General features: G+C 44.4%; 1 protein-coding gene across 2 annotated transcripts in view; it reads right to left on the bottom strand.

Annotated features, from left to right (window-relative positions):
- LOC138262136 (prostatic acid phosphatase-like) overlaps positions 1–17,961 on the bottom strand; it is a 235,430-nt gene that overhangs the window by 149,084 nt on the left and 68,385 nt on the right. The window contains exon 1 of one of the 2 annotated variants that reach the window (XM_069211917.1): positions 15,416–15,547. The exons of the other annotated variant lie outside the window; for it this stretch is intronic. Coding sequence (XP_069068018.1) covers positions 15,416–15,547 — 132 coding nt within the window. Of the gene's footprint in view, positions 1–15,415; positions 15,548–17,961 lie in introns of those variants that run through there. 2 annotated transcript variants of the gene reach the window in all.

Genomic DNA, 17,961 nt, shown 5'->3' on the forward strand with positions numbered 1-17,961 from the left:
GGGTAAGACTCATAAAAAACTCGGTAGCAAACCATCTAAGTTACTTATCCGAGTGAGAGCACTATCTCTTCAATCAAATGTGCCCAGAACATATGGACAGGATTTACTTTGGCAGGGCAATGGAGTACTTGCCCTGAAGAAGTACCCATCCTCTAAATTTAGAGATGTCCACCGGGCCTCTAAGTAGAGTATAAAATATGTTCACCATGAATGGAGTAAGCACCATAAAAATCAAACCCAAAAACGAAATAATTAAAACTAAAACCTAAAATAAACTATAAACTAAAAGCTGCGTAGCTAGTCAAACTCACCAAAGATTTGTGTTCCCAGGAGCACATGGTGCATATGCATGCTAAACCTCATTAGCCAATAGTTGGGCCTTTGTCTGGTGTATGTACACCAAGACAAACAACATACAAGAAACCACACATACATGCAGATTTGTGCACAGAGAAAATGACCCCAGTCAGCCACACACAGTCATCCAACATAAATGCAGGCATCAGTGCATACAGGCTAACCTACATAGAGGCATCTATTCAAACACAGATCACACCCTGCCAAACTGAAAGCACATAGGAAGTTAGATGACCACAGAGATAAGCCATGTGATGCTACATACACATGCCATCTCATTTATTAATTAAAAGATGCACTGTTTGTTAGCATGAGCACATGGAAGAGGTGTAGGTTTTAAGGCACATGGTGTAGGGGGCTGGAAACTTGTCTGACAACCTATTGGCTGCTTACATGCTATCTGGTCTTTTGTGCATTTCTAGACTGTGAGGCTTGAAAGGGACAATAGTTACAATTACTCAATATTATGGGCACTGGTGTAACTAAGCCTGAGGGGGGCCCCTGCAAAGTACAGTGAGATACCCCTCCGGACTCACTAGGAGCTCTCAGGCCAAGATTGTATGCTGAAGGGCCCCCTGGAGCTCAGGGGCCAACCAGCACCGTGGGGGGTTCAGGGGCTTTTGTTACACCACTTATTATGGTCATCATTCTAAATGCCCGGTATTGGATAATTTGTCACATTAATAAATACTCAGATTTGCATAATTTTTCAGACAAGATAAATTACCCTCCTTACAAGTTTCACTCGCGAAAAGTACATCACCAAAATTTGAATGATCCTGTATTTTCAAGCCCTTGAGGCCCAATAAATATCAACAGGTTTGACCTCCCAAAATTTAGTAAGGTAAAATTGCCGGGGTGTAGTATTTTCAGCTAACCTCAAAATTGTGGTATGTAAGAGGAGTTACCGCACATATTGCAAATAAACAAAAACCTTGGTATCCGGGACTATGATTTTTTTATTGTATATTCTTTATTGACATTTCAACAAGTAACAGCTGAGTATTGTCAAATCAGGGACTATGATACTTATATTGCTGATCTAAAAAATAGCAAAAGGCTCAGCGTGCCTTACCACAATTTTCACATGTGATCAACGCAGGGGAAAAAAGGCGAAAAAAGGCAAACATTAACTCTCTGAGCCAGCCTCAATGAGTCACTCCAGCTGGGGTTTTTCACTGGTGTTTACATTGTATGAAGAGGAGTTAATTATTCGTTACCTATAGTCGAATGCATGATGGAACAACGCATGCGAGAACCATGCATGCCTTAACAGTGCGGTTTTAACAACAACTGCGTTGTTTCCACGCATGCCTTTACCTAGCATGTCTTTACAATGATTTTGCGTTGTAAAAGCATACCTTGTTCCGCAAGCCATACGTTGTTCCGGCAAGCAAGGTTACGCTTGCGTGGGAAACATCTGCGTTGTTCCCAACACATTGTTCAGGACCTTTCCCCCTGCAGTCCCTCTTCCAGTCCCCTTATGTAGCATATGTTAGTAACCTTTCAACATAACACATTTCTCTGAATGCACTGGATAGATAAAACAGTTGTGTCTTGAAGAAACTGTTCATGTTATTATCAACCCCAGAATACCGATGGTAAATAATATCAAGGACAAAATATTGAAAAAAGATTTCAAGTAAGCTTAGATTTTCCATACTTTACATGCATGTGCCTGTGTGGTACATATATCTTCAAAGTACACAGAGGTGGAGGTAGGAATAGTAAATCTATACAGCGGTACATGCACTTCCTTTATTATATTTTGACCCGTGATATTCTATTCCCGATTTCCTTGTATCTTGATATTCTGGGGGTCAATGTTCAGTAGTAAATCGAAGATGCATCGACTATCGATGTCCTATCAAAGGATAAAGTTGATTAAAATATATATGACGTCAATGTATTTTATCTTAAGGACAAGGGACAAAAGATCATGAAATCAGAAAGGTCTGATCATTTCATAGAATGGATTGACACAAACAGCGCAGGAATATTGCATAATTTCAGGCAATATCCCATTATAAGAAGACCATCACATCAGAAGTTTTCACCATGCTAATTCCTCCAGGACTGACCTAGAGACATTTTCACAGCAAAATCAAAGCATAAAGTCCAATACCTAGTGGTAACAGAGATCAGTAAAATTGGTTTTCCACGATTCCCCATTTCCCAAAGGAACCTGCTGCAAAAAAACACAGCTGCAAAAAAAACAGCTGGGAAAATGGCCACCAGGTGGTGACAGTACATGGAGACTTCTGGTTACTGAATGAAAACCACAACACTGACTGTGGCACATTTGTGGCACAATTTTGGTGGGAAGTGAGTGTCAGAAGTTGCTTTGAAACACTGTCCACTTCGCTGCAATCTTCTTCCTGAGGTCTGTAGCATGGAATATTCAATGAAGGCGAACGCACAGCTTAGTTCATAGACCACCTAATAGTGAAATGGATAACAAATGAAACACATTTCTAATTATTCATCAAACGGCCGTCCAAAAAGGACCTAATTTCTGCTTTTAAGCCTGTCGCCAGCTAAACTGCAGAGAATCCTGTTTTGCTGTGGCAAATAGCTTTTTATAGCGTGCTATTCACCGGCGAGGGTATCTAGGCGCTTGACCATTTACTTGGCTCCAAACTAAAAGGCTGCCACATTTTAATATTGTTTAACTTCCTTATGAAGTTTCCCAATATTTAGAATGCAGAAGATCACAGGCAAACATCTTGGACAAGACACGATTAGTAACTCTAACTAGAAACTGCATGTTCGATGTGTTGTAACCAAAAGCACCAACAAAAAGTCCAACAGTGGCAAATATTTATTGAAATATTGCAGTTTTATGTAGTCAGAAGCATGCACACCAGGGCGTGGAGTGCTTTACATGAGTTCAGGAACACTAAATGTAACATGAAGTTTTATGCTACGGACACATAAAAACACAATATAAAGGCTTAAAGTGTACCACTAGAGGCAGATTCACCCCTCTTGAAGGTATAAGTCTTGCGTGAAATGGGGATACCTAAAGGGTATAAGAGTATTCTGAGTAGCCCTATACATTAGTCCCACTTAAGAAGTTTTATTTTGCCATCTACATTATCAACTTCCATATATGTCCCCAGCGTGCATGATGATATTGGAAGAGTAGGGCTTTCAAAATATTTTTAAGCTTGTCAAATGAGGGATTCTTCTGAATTGCTGGGGTATTGGCATGGGTAGGGGGGGAGAAGGAGGGTATAGATTTGTGTGTGTCTGTGTGTGTGTGTGGAAGGTTCCAGAGAAAGCCAACGTTAGAAATCTGTTTTTTTTCAACTAAGCAGTTTCCAGATGGAAAGTGTCCACACTTCGGAGAGCCACCCCAAATGATTAGTTTCATTGATGCGTAGTTTGCTCCTCCGTACATAGCTTTAGAAACAATATATAGGCCATCAGGGAAACACTTCTGGCCTCCGTGGATGGCCACTGAGGGGTGATGTGGTCTGATCTCCTGGAGCAGGAAGCTAGTCCAGTGAGAATGGAAGTGGGCGTCAGACATTAAAGGTAGCCCACGTCACTGCCATATTTGGATTCCCGGCTCAGCAGCTCTCAGGGGAAACAAGATACATTTAACATGTTACTTCAACAGACCAACCAAGAGATCATCCGAGGTAAGAACGCGTTAACTTTCTCAGGAACTGCAAGATTGTAAGACATGTGGATCGGTGTGCGTAATTACGCTAATATTGTAACGTATATAGCACACATACAAACTACATTGTTTTTGCAGCTTAATAAGCCAGGTGAATTACTATCCTTGTCCATGGTACTCATGGCATTAAGTTTTCAAAAGTGGCAGGTCTGCTCTGAGATGTAACCTAGAGCATCACCTGCAGCTGAGATCCAGGCATACCTTGAGATGAAATCAGCAAAGTGTTTGGTGCTCTGCCCTGTCCCAGTGGCAGTGGTGAGTTCTGTATTATACCCTGTCTTGTCAAAATGTTCGCTGGTGCTGTGGTCTCTCCTGAGTTGTGGGTGTCACTGCTCATTGCAGCACAGAGCTTAGTGAGGAGTTGTTCCATTTGCAGAGTTCATAAAAGAAAAAACACGCAAACAAACAAGGACACACAGGCAAGCAATGAAAACGTGTGAAAGAAATAAAGCAGTGTCCTGGCATGCCAATATTAAAAATAACATACTGTTTTTAAAGAAGATGGGAGGTCCCTCTAAATACAAATTCTGGTTGATGAAGCACGTCATCTACCTAAAGACAGATTCTCCAACAACAATGTAAACAATTCAAGATCATGAGGAAGAAAAGAAGCTGTTAGAGCACAGTTCTGCAGTGACAGTAAGTAGTTAATGATCAAATAGAGCAATAAACTCAGGCAAAACACACAGAGAGTTAAAGTGATGAACCAAGAGCTATTAGAAGCAGTTTGCACCTGAGAAAACCTGGACAATTGCATTTAAAGTATCTGTAAATATCTTTAGCAACATCCGTGGGTCCATTTTTGTACCTGAATAGTTCGCAGCCTTCTCTGCCCATAAAAACAACCTGTTGAGTCTTTAGGCTATGCCGCTCTGCGACTCAACCAGTTTCTAAAAGCACCGCTTATAATAATCACTCCGGGACACTTGTGTATAATCACTGGCCACGAGGATGACCCCCTCGGCCCTTTTTATTAGGTCAGTTCACGTCACTGGCCATACCACTTGGTTTGCACACTGCAGGGGAGATTAATTTAATTTCCCCCCTACAATGAGCATCACGGGCCAGCCCATGACCAAACACAACATTCCTCCTTTACCCAAAACAAAAAAAAACACAAAACACATTTCAAAGACAATTATGATAATAACACAGTGCTCATCCAAAACATGGTATATGAAGCACATGCCACATCTGGTCAGTCTACCGCAAATCCTTGTAATCTTGTTGAACGTGATGGGTGTGGACATAGACTGTAATGCTCCAAACCTTGTCTTGAAGTTGATGAGCCAACTGGCACCTCAGGCTCCGAAGCTTGAGGACGCTCAGAGTTCCGCACATCTGTACTCCTTAGATCAAAGGATAGAGGGTTATCAGCAGCTAACCCTTGACTCTGAGACGTGGAACCATCATCACAATGATCCACCCTTACCCCTCATCATCATCACCTGAACTGGCTGGTGACACGTTTCCGTTTATCGCCACATCACTGTCCGTCATACGAACCACTTTGAAGAATGAAATGTTCCTCCTGATAGTCTCCTGTTTCCTCTTGGCAGTTACCATGGTGTCTTTTATGCCACTCACCACTGACGGGTCCTTCTCGAAAGGCAGCATAAATTTGCTTCCCCCTCTCCTCACAAGAACCAGATCCCCTATGTGGATAACTCGCTTCTTTGCTCTTCTTTTTCTTGACATCTTGTCATTTCTGTCCTTCCTTTTTGACAGCGTCTTCCCTACACGATCATGGATTTCGGAAGGTTCCTGAACATGAGGAATGGTATCTCGTATCCTTCGATTTATGCACAAAGAACTGGGTGTCTCACCAGTGGTGGCATGAGGAGTAAGTCGATACTCCCGCAAGAAGGCACATACAGCACAGTCCACATTGTGACCACCAGCTACTGCAATCCGTAGCACTTTGTTGAGAGTTCTCATGAAGCTTTCCACTTTTCCATTAGCCTGAGGCCAATGAGGAGTGATCTTTTTATGAACAATTCCTCAAGACTGTAGGTACTCAGTAAACTCTTGGATAGAAAACGGCATCCCGTTATCTGTGCGTAGCTCCTGTAATAACACATGAGTGGCCAAGATCTTCTTGAGACGAGGAATGATCTGAGAAGCTGTGGTGGAATCAACAATTTCAACCTCGGGATATTTAGAGAAATCGTCTATCACTACAAACGTGTGACGACCATCAGACAGACTCCCAAAGTCGGCACTGGCTCGAAACCACAGGATAGGATGGATAGTCTCAGTAAGAATCGGTATGGGATTTTCAGCTGAACCAACCGCTTGACAAATCATACATTGACGCATTATTCTTTCGACGTGGTCATCAAGCCCTGGGACCCACACCTTACTTCTCAATCTTGACTTTGTCTTGACCATTCCTTGGTGTGAGACGTGTGCCAGCTCCACTACTGGATTTTGCAACAAGACCGGAATCACCAACCTGTGGCCTCTGAGCAGACATCCTTCAGGAGACACAGACAGCTTATGTCTGACCTTATGCAATGAGGATAACATCATCCTGGCCTGTGCCGTCACATTTTGAAGAACATGGTGCCATTTGCCAGAAACCACTACCGACATCACCAGCTCCAGGCATTCATTGTCATCCGTGGCTACTTTGATTTCGTCAAGTGAAATAGGCAACGGTCGAGATCTTTCCATGATCAACCTCACGTATTCCTCTACCTCGTTCGCATCTGCGACCTATCGATGAGTAGCAGGCTGGGCATGTCGTGACAAGTAGTCAGCAGGATTCAAAGAGTCAGGTCGATATACCACCTGGAAACGATAATCTTGCAATTGCAGAATCCACTTTTCTATTTATGGAAGGGGTTTGGAAGAGGATCCATTAAACAAAAGTATTAGGGGCTTATGGTCAGTGAGCACCATAAACGGCTGACCATACAGATAAAGGTGGAAATGCCTGCAGCCACAGTGCACCGCAATGGCCTCCTTCTCAATCTGAGAATAGCGTTGCTCAGTCTCTGTCAAAGCACGGCTGGCATAGGCCTCAGGAGCCTATTCCTCATCCAATTGTTTTTGTGCCAACACTGCCCCCAAACCAGTTGGGCTGGCATCAACAGATAGCTCCAACTCTTTTTGGGGATCGAAATACACTAGGGTGGTGTGTTCTGACAATGCTGACTTAGTAGCTTGGAATGAAGCATCTTGTTCAGGTCCCCACTCCCATACCACATTGGCCTTTATGAGGTCTCTAAGAGGAGCCGTAAGGGCTGTCAAATTTTTGATAAAACGCCCACAGTAATTTATCATGCCCAAATAGCTACGAACACCAGATACATTGGTGGGAGCCGTAGCAGATTGAATGTCTTTTACTTTGGCAGGATCTGGCATGACTCCTTCCCCAGTGAAACGATAACCAAAAAATGCCACCTCTGTCTGCAAAAAGGCACATTTGTCTCTGTGAAGAGTTAGGCCATATTCTTGAAGTCTATAGAAAGTTACTTTGAGAAAAAGAAGATGCGATTCTATGATGGGAGCATGCACTAGGATGTCATCGCTGACAGTGATGACTTCGGGTAGACCAGCAAGCACCCCACGAATAGTGTCCTGAAACACCTCCACGAAACTGGAGATCCCAAAACTCAAACGCTTATACCTTCTGAGACCCACATGAGTGGAGAAAGTTGTTATGCCTCTAGAGTCAGGATGTAACATGAGCTGATGGTATCCAGCACGCAGGTCCATTTTCGAGAACCACCCTGATCCTGCAACCTCCGCAACAATGTCATCCACAGTAGGTGCCAGATGACGTTCTCGCTTAATGGTGACGTTTGGCAGGCGCATGTCGACGCAGATCCTCACCTCTTCCGGTTGTTTGGGTTTCCTAGCAATCACAATCGGTGACACCCACGGTGTGGGACCTTCAACCTTCTCAATTATGTCAGCCTGCTCAAGCTTTCTGAGCTCTTCCTCCACCTTTGGTCGCAGATGGAAGGCAACTCGGCGATGTTTCAATGCTACAGGCTGTATGGACTTATCCATGTGCAGACATAGCATGGGGTCTTTCAGACAACCAATCCCTTCAAACAGCTGCCCAAACTCAGTTAACAGATTCTCCATGGTTTCGAGGTGGACGCTTAAAGCGAAGGAAATAAGGTTAAGTTGCTCTGCCATCCTGAAGCTCAGTAGCATATCAGATCCAGTTTTTGTTACAAACACTCTGTTTTGCACAGCATTCTCCTCATGAGATAGTGTAGTGGTGAAGACACCCGCCAAAGGCAGTGGCAGTGACGACCCAAACGCATACACCTGAGACGTGGTAGGTCGCAGTTTAGGTTGGATGGGAAGACCTTTCAACAGTGACTGCACCAGTATGTTAATGGAGGCACCAGTGTCAATCAAAGCATCAATCTTTTGACCTGCAAGAAAAACAGGATATCGTGGTACTCGCTTTCGAGGATGCCTCCAGGTTGTAGAGCATGTATCACGTGGACAGTTCCGTCTTCTTCATTGTCATCCAGATCATCGTCGTCTCCTGTTACAACGTGTGGCTGCACTAAGTTGCTAGCTTTGGACTTTTGTGACTTTGGACGGACGGATGACCGGCATACCTTGGCAAAATGATTCAATTTATTGCAGCTTGAACATTTCTTGCCTTGAGCAGGACACATGTCTTGATGAGGGAATGGGCCACCACACGAAAAACAGGTCTGTGAGTACACGGTAACCTTTTGCCGGTTTTTCTTTTTTTCCGTTGCTGCTGTGGTGATGGCAATCACTGGCTCAACCTTGACCTGGGTCAGCAACGCTGCTTCCATATGAGCTGCACGTACTTTAGACAGCTCCTTGGATTGGCCCATCATGAGAATATTTGCCATGGACGTGCCAGGTACCTGTAATATGCTCTCCCACAGTTTTACAGATGCACATCCCTGTATGAACTGCGCACAAATTTAATCTTCGGCATCCTGCAACGTACAGGTGCGGGCTAGTTCTTTCAACCTGGCATAAAAGGTATCAACTGATTCATTTGGGAGTTGTCTGGCTTGCCTTAACAAGAAACGCTCATAAACCGGATTCGCCAACGGTTCGAAATAAGCTGCCAGTGCCTGTTTTAATGACTGGTAGGTGAAAGGTGGGCCCTCTTCTACCACCGACCGTACAAGTTTATGAATAGCTGCACCTCCTAAGTGTGGGAGCATGGGGCGGCGCCTCTCATTGTCCAGTGCTGTTGCCGCAAAGTAGGTTTCCAACCTATCCACCCATTCCTTCCACCGAGCTGCTTGAGCAGAAGGAGGACCCTCCATGACAAAAGGTTCCAGCGCAGGGACTGACGACATGGCTGCTGTGTCGCACAATACGGGCCTCCGATTTGAAACACCCTTATACCTGTGGTGTGCACGTTACTGGACTGCCCAACGTCATCTCCTTCGGTTTGGAGAAGTTCTGTCACACCCAAAGCAACGTACGACGAGCCCCGGTGTAGATCTGCACGTATGGGAAGTTCCTTGCCACTTCAGGCTATATATATATATATTTATATATATGTGTATATATATATATATATATATATATATATATATATATATATATATATATAAAAGGTGCTTATGACTCTTTGAGACACTGATGTGAACAAAATCACTTGTGTGTCTGCAGAAGTTCTGTGTCCTCTCAATGATGATTTTGTGCTCTCTAATGTCTTTATTTCCTTTTTATTTTTTAGGTATGCAGGGTTCAGGATATCCGGTAGACCACTGTGCACTTTTGCTAATTAGGCACACCAGCGGTACAAAATACAGCCTGGGTAGAGCCTTTCTTCGCTCCACGACTGACACGTGCACAGAGCAGAACAGAACAGAACAGGGGGCCTCACATGCCCAGCGCCGTTCACCGCTCATGGAGTTTCCTTCTGGAAGCAGCCTTCTTGCTCCACCAACAGCTGATGACACGTCTCAAATGCGCGTGCACCAGAGTGTGGCCGACACCGCCTTCCGGACTCTGACTTGACGCTCGCAGGCAGAGGGAGCGTCGGGACACACACGCGGCCGTACAGCAGACAAAGGCTGCGGTGAGACAGACTATGGCAGTGGGCGGCACACAACAGCAGGTAAGGGCGCAAGGGGCGCCGGAAACGATATCCCCCTTCTTGTCACCAATTTGTTGAGTCTTTAGGCTATGCCGTTTTGCGACTAAACCAGTTTCTAAAAGCACCGTTTATAATAATCACTCCGGGACACTCGTGTATTATCACTGGCCACGAGGATGACCCCTCGGCCCTTTTTATTAGGACGGTTCACATCACCGACCATACCACTTGGTTTGCACACTGCAGGGGAGATTAACTTCATCTCCCTCCGACAGTGAGCGTCCTGGGTGAGCCCATGACCAAACACAACACAACCTATCACTTATATCAGGCTGCTATGTAAAGTGCCCTATCACCCCGGGCAGGGCATCCTGTGGGCGGTGCCAGGCTCCCTCATTTCATCCTGCCAGGCAGCATAGGCCTACTGTGTGGCATCCAGTGATTAATTTGAGCGAGCTGTCAGTGGGGCCCACTGAGAGTCATTTTGGGGGCCAGCACTTACTTTATCTCATCAGACTCTGACCCAGAGCAACAGAGAGAAAAACACAGAGATCACATATCAGATCCATAGATATTCTTTTAGGAAACTTTTCAAGAATTAGATTCAAGCTGGTATCTCGTTTAAGAAAAACAATACTTTGAAAGTCGATAATCATAAATGGGGGTGGTGTCAGAAAGCCTGGTGTCTTTTGCAGATCCCCACATGTTCTGCCGCCTGCCCCATCTTTTCGCTAAGTTGAGAAGGAAGGCAGAAAATTAACAGTTTTCGTATTTGTAAATGTGGAGGCCTTACCTGCCTAGACTCCTGTCCTAAGAGATAGGAGCTGGGTCTCTAAGTCCAAGAAGGACAAACATGTAATTATCAGCGCTGCTACAATGGCAACAGGGAAACATTTATCTTTTGTTGCCAAATAAAAAAAGGACAAACATATAATTATCAGCTCTGCTACAATGGCAACAGGGAAACATTTCTCTTTTGTTGCCAACTACATCCAGTGTATGCTCAGGAGCACTGCTTTCATGGTACGTCCCCTCTAACTTTGCCAACTGGCTGTGAATCTGAGCCTTTTCATGTTCATTACTTCCTGTCGTCCATTCATAGTGTATATTTCTCTGTGTGGCATTTAAGCATTCTCATCGCTTTAGCAAGGAACAAATGTGCAAATTCCAGTTAGTTCTAATTTCTGAATAGGTGTGTCCAGTCAGTTTTTCAGAAATATATGACCAGGGTTTTATGTGGGCCGGGTGCTTCCGGTGCTCAGCTCTGGCAGTTCTGAAAAGCAGGAGCCGAGACGGGTCTCTGCTGGACTCTCCATTTTTACCCTCACTCTGAGGATGGAAAAAAAATCTTACCTCAGCAGCTCGACCACCCTTCACTGGCCTTCGATGTAAATTCAAAGAGGCTCGTTATAGATATGTCGAAGTCTCATCATTTCAGAACTGAAGCATTTTCAGTGTTATATACAAAGAAGCCATTGTTGTACTTATTTTATGCAACTAACAACTACTGACAAATCCTTTAGTCTTGGCTTGTTGTAGGTGTTATGTTTTGTTACTTGTATCAAATATCTGGATGCAGTGACAGAAAGAAACCGCAAAATGCACACTATGCTAAGCACAGATTTTTAGTGTAGCTGTTTGTAAGCCATGCCTTAATTACATAGGCCACACCCCTTAGAGAGACCCCCCAGTTTTTCATCCCTCTTAAAGCCTCGTATATGACTTGTTATTCTATAGCGCTTCATGACACTAGTTTGCCATTTTTAAAAGTTGCGAACACGCCTGTCAATGCCCTGACCTTCCGCAGGGCGAAAGGCTGATCTGACCTCGCCACTGGTTTGAACTTGCAATCTGACGATTTTGCATGTTTCAGCGATGGACACTTAACTCGCTGTTCAATCCAGCCTTCTTAATTATAAACTAACATGCAAATAATCTCTTCTGCACTTAATTACAAATACATTGACCGCATACTTGTTGAACGAGGACGCCCTGAAAACGTATTTGTATTTTACCCATTAGCTGTTGCGATTAACCCATTGGGTTCACATCACTGCTCAACACACATGTTTAGCAAAACTCAACTTCAAGTAATTTCACAAAGCAGCTGAAAAGGTGCCTAAGATATACAATAACAAGAGATTTAACATAAAATTAGTATCTTTAACCCTGTGTACCAATGACTGCTCACTTACAGTGCTTGGCCATTAACTATAAGCAGTGCTTAATTTGAGCCGGTGGTTTCCGGTGCTCAACACAAACACTTGTCAGCACTGGCGCTTATGAGGGTCTGCCCCCTGGTGGTGTTGACTGTCTAATGTAGAGATGAGCACAACAACAGTTGTGTATTAATTAGATACATATTGAAATGACAAATACCTGCCTCCAAAGCCATTCTTACAGCTTTGAAAGCCTAGAATAGTCAGTATTGTCACACTTGTAGGAGTGTGATGGTCAGTAGTTGTGTTGGTAGCGCTGGCGGGGGCAGTAGCTGTGCAAGCTGCAGAGGCCTCCTGACGAGGCCCTGGCACTTAATGCTTTTTACATATCAAGCACTGGCTATAAGCACTTTATAGTATGCTGAATTCTTTGTTTTAAGCCTGTATCTCCTTTCATGAAAACAATACTTTGAAAGTCGATAATCGTAAATGGGGGAGTCGGACAGCCAGGTGCCTTTTGCTGATCCCCACATGTTTTACTGTCTGCCCCACATGGATGTCATTTAGGGGTCGCCAAGGGTTGCAGCTGTGACCCCTGGCTTGCCCTTTGTGACCCTTAGCACTGCCTTTGCGATCCCGGACCTCAGAGGCGGCAACTTCAGTACTAGGTATACAGTGGCAGCTCATGTCAATTTGTTATTACTCTGATAATGAATAACAATATTTTATCCACTATTAGTGTAATGCAAATGGAGTACAATTAGCTAGAGTGTGCCCTTTCCATGTCAGCTGACGTAAGCAAACATACTTTTAAATGTATCTTGTGTGCACGCTTGCAAGTGAGTGTTTTTGTGAGTGTATGTAAGTGTACATTTGTGTGTCTGTGTAAGTATGTGTGTGTGAGTGACAATGGGGTCAAAGAGCATGTGATGTCACTTCCGCTACCCCTGGCATTTGGGTGAATTGACTTTCCTGCTCCACTCGCTGCACAGAGTGCCGCTGGGAGAGGTGGACTGTTTATGTCAAATACTTCGAGGGGCTGCTTTTAAATGGGGCTGCCTCTCATGAATTGTATTTGTAAAGTACTGTTCCTGTACTTGAGGCCGGCTTTAGGGCGGTGCAACCGGTGCAGCTGCACTGGATGCTGACCTGGATGGTGGAGGCGCTGACCTCAGGGGGCGCTGTGTTTAGCAAACACTTAGGAAATCTGGGATTTAAAAGCACCTGCTGAAAAGTTCCTGTGCGTCCAGCCATCAGGAAGCACTTAAGATATTAAGATGACTCTTGTGAATAATGTTCCTGCTAGAGAGAGAGGTCAGAGTTTAATTTACTGGCAGTTTTGGCTCGACATAAAGTAGTGCGGAGGGTTAATATACCTGCTGTAAAGAACAGAACCATATTTTATGCGGATTAGTATAGTTTACAAGCGCTTTAAAACAAATGAAACGTATGTGAGAGGGGCTATGGAGAGATGAGGGGCACTTTTGACAGGTATGGGGTGGAGGGGCGCAAAAAAAGACTTTCGAACAGGGCGCCCCCAGCGCTAAAGTCGGCCTCACTCGGCACTGGGGTATGACACTGCAACAACACAATAAAGGGGGCGCCTCATTTTAAAGTTATGCTCTAATTTACCCGGAGCTGTACGGTACACATGTCACAAACGTGACTGCGCAATACAAGGAGAGTACAAGGTGTGGGCTATGTTTAAGGCATGACCGTTGATCTTTTAGACGCAGATATAATGAGTACCGTTGATTCAGGTTATATCCCAGTGATAGGAACACTTTACCAGTGCAGTTGTATCCTAGTACAACAGGAAGCTGAGTTCAGTGGGCGTCTTAGTGGAAAACAAGTTTTTTTCCTCTAACGTAGCTTTTCACTTTCATTCTTGCAGGGCTCTGCTTGCCATTCTAAATGCAGAACTACAAGTCCCACAATGCAGAGAGGTGTGTAAGCTTTTACGCTAGGACAGGCTGCAAACCTCACTCATGACAGGGCATAGAATAGGGTGCTTTCCTAAAATGTGCTTCCCACGCTACCCATGAATAACTGCGTTAGGAAATGGGTGTGGTGGGGCTGATTTTAAACTTTAAAAATAATGCATCTGCATTAAGAGAGGTCGGAGGCTTACATTAATTGCACTAGCGCTTTCCAAAATGTAGAAATAAGCTGAAAGTAATTTCTGGTTTGTGAATAGAAGATACTCTCAAGGGCTGTCTCATAAATTATCATAGAACCTCCAAAGCACTTCTCTTCTGGACTGTTTGCACTGCAACCAATTTGTAGACTAGACAGTTGCCAAAAGAGTGTCCCATAGATAAACCTGGACCAGGCAACAGGAAGTGTAATGCATCTTATGCCTGAAATGGAAACAATTTATTTGAAAACTATAGGCTGCATGTGTGAGCTTGAGCAAATAAAGCGCTTGCATTTCAATTGTAAAATACAAGCAACTTTCATGATCTTATCAAGCGTCAGGCAGAAGGGTCTTCCTCGGGTACAGCAGGGCAAGGAGAGTTGGGTGGGGGGGGGGCACGCCCCCCTTTTCCCTATAAGCTCTACCACTGACTAGGGCTAAGGCACCCTGAATAGCAATCTTTTTCTACATCTGGTAACAAAGGTCAGTTAGGTAAGTACTCAAAGTTGAATGTGTGAGCAGCTTGCAGTCCACAAATCTAAATTCTTAAGGCGAGCTTAACTTGTCGCACTTCGAAACCCTTTGCAACATCCTGTTATCTACAGCGGTACGAAACAACAAATCTGCTGTGGTGAACACTGTATACAAATGTTCTAATTACAACATTTTGTTTGTATAGCGCTCAAGGCTCTGCAAGGCAGTTACAGCAGCTGCTACAGAAGAGGGACTTTGGTATCGAAACCGGGTTGCCTTGGCCCAAAAGTGCGGTTCTGGAGAAATTGCTTTCCTGTATTTTACCTTCACAAAATGAATAGTGCCTAGAGGCCAGCCAGTTCACAACGTGCGCTAAATGCGTTTTTCTTTTGATGGGCATACTTGAGTCAGTACGTGCTGTCCTGCACTATTGGGCTGTGTTTGCGTCCCCTACAGGAGTTGTTGCCTAGTGAACGCCTCCTCCCGTTGCTAGGGAGGAAGTTGCCAAGTGTGTAAGGGTGGTCCCCACTCACCAACGTAACCAGTTTAAGCTTCCGCTCGGCGGTGCCCCCGGGAATCAGCTGCAGACAGAGGCCCCCCAGCAGCAGCCAGCACCGGACAGACAGAGCCCATCCTAGGGCACCCTCCATGCTGCTGCAGCGCATCTTATCTGAGGAAGATAGACTTCACACACTGACACAACAGGGGAGGTCGGGGCTATATGAGCTGAGGAGGCTTGAGTAACCGGTTATGTCAGAACATTTCTACTTTGGCTTCCACCTCTCCAGTCCAAGCCTGGCTTGCCTGAAGACCATGATCACGATCTGTGGGAAGATTGTCAGAATTCTCTGAACCCTTCAAATAACAGGTTTATGCAAAAGCATAGCAAAGCATTATGGGGTGAGTTTTTCTTGATGCAAATATTATAGTATGTTGACTGCAATGCTCAAAACAGCCCTTAGAGGATACCACAATAAAAATAGCATTTGGAAGAAACATGGTCATGTAATACAGTGGTCCCTTAGAGATCATAACCACATGAAAAAAGAATGAGAGAAAGTAATGCAGTGTAAACATACCATTAACTGTTGTGATTAACCCATTGTGTTCACATCACTGCTCAACAAACGCGTTTAGCAAAACTCAACTTCAAGTAATTTCACAAAGCAGCTAAAAAGGTGCATAAGATATACCATAACAAGAGATTTAGCATAAAATTAGTATCTTTGACCCAGTGTACCAATAACTGCTCACTTACAGTGCTTGGCCATTAACTATAAGCAGTGCTTAATTTGAGCCAGTGGTTTGGCACTGGGTCATACCTATGCTTAAAGACTTTGCTGTACAAATGGCAAAAGACTTTGTCACTATCTAGCTCGGCGTGGATAGCACTGTGCTGATCCAATGCTTAAAAACTTTGCTAGATAAACAGACATTTGAGGTGAGCAAATCTAGAGTGTCGCTGGTGTTGCAGGGTGCTCCTTACTAGAGCTGCTCTCCACCTAAACTTGGGAACTACACAGAGTTCTCTCTTCTTTTTTGCATAATTTATGCGTCACTCTAACCCTGAAAGGGATTTGTTTTGATATATATATATATATATATATATGTATATATATATATATATATATATATATATCTATATATTACAATGTGAAACCATGCCATTATCATTTTACTATATTATATATATATATATATATATATATACATATATCTATATATATAGAGTAATATCATATATGTTTGTACATATATATACCAAACACCACTCTCCTCACAAACATGTAGAGAAGCACGCACTCCAATGCAAATAAAATAACTCAGTTCAAAAATTGCCCATTGCAAATAAGATAAGACTCATTTAAAAAATTGCCCATATGTCAATTTAATCTGGTGCCGCCTTACAAATCAAGGTATACAGTGTTTTGTGAGGTGGCACCAGATGAATCTGATGTTTGCACGCTTATCCACGTGTTTGTGAGGAGAGGATTTGGACTGGTTGCCACGTTTAAGCAAGCACCGGCGCTGTGAGGGTCCCAGCCAGGACGAGCAACACAAGATTTATACATATGTACCTATCACTCATGACATGCTCAATGACATAATTGCGCTGATGTGTGTAGTAGTGGCCAGTCCACCTAATGGTGCTTGGGTCTCGGGAGGCAGTAGGTTCTATGCATAGTTTGTGCACTGAGTGCAAACTGATATAGTATAGTATTGCTGAGCTAATGTGGCTTATGTTTATGGAGAGAGTGAGCTCTAAGGTGGCTTATGTTTAAGGAGAGAGTGGGCTCTACACACAGCTGGTCATCATGACCCCGGTGGTCGGTGTTATAGTGGCAGTAGTACCACCAACGGGCTGGCGGTACATACCGCCATATTATGACATTGGCGGTTTGGCCAAAGCCAAACTGCCAATGTACCACACTGACCGCCACGGCGGTTATGACGGGATTATGACCCCGCCTACCGCCATGGTTTTTGTGGCTTTCTTACTGCCACGAAAACCATGGCGGTAGGCACTATCAGTGACAGGGAATCCCTTCCCTGTCACTGACAGGGGTCTCCACCACCCCTCCTCCCCCCTGTTTCCGCCTACCTCCAATTCCTATCCAGACCCCCTCCATACACGCACCTCCCTGCACACAAGCGCATACACACACCCATACCAACATTCATGCACGCATGCATACATCCATTCACACACACATCCACACACATTTACATACATACCCGCAGACACGCAGACACACATTCACACAACTCAACATACACGCACTAATACATCCATACATGTACACACACACAACACGTAACACACACCCGCATACACAGACATACACACACCCCCCCCCACACACACAACACCCCTACCTGCCTCCCCTGTCGGAGCACCCACTTACCAAGGTGAAGGGGGTCCTCTGGAAGGAGACGGGACGGGGGGCTGCTGCCAGCAGCAGCGTCCGGCAGTAGAACACCGCCAGGCCGTATTAATTGTCATAATATGGCCGGCGGCTATCTACTGGCGTGGCGCTGCTGCTGGCAGCAGTGCCACCTTACTGCCATCCACCAGCAT

The sequence above is a fragment of the Pleurodeles waltl genome, chromosome 10, assembly GCF_031143425.1.
Source record: "Pleurodeles waltl isolate 20211129_DDA chromosome 10, aPleWal1.hap1.20221129, whole genome shotgun sequence".
Lineage (NCBI taxonomy): Eukaryota > Metazoa > Chordata > Amphibia > Caudata > Salamandridae > Pleurodeles > Pleurodeles waltl.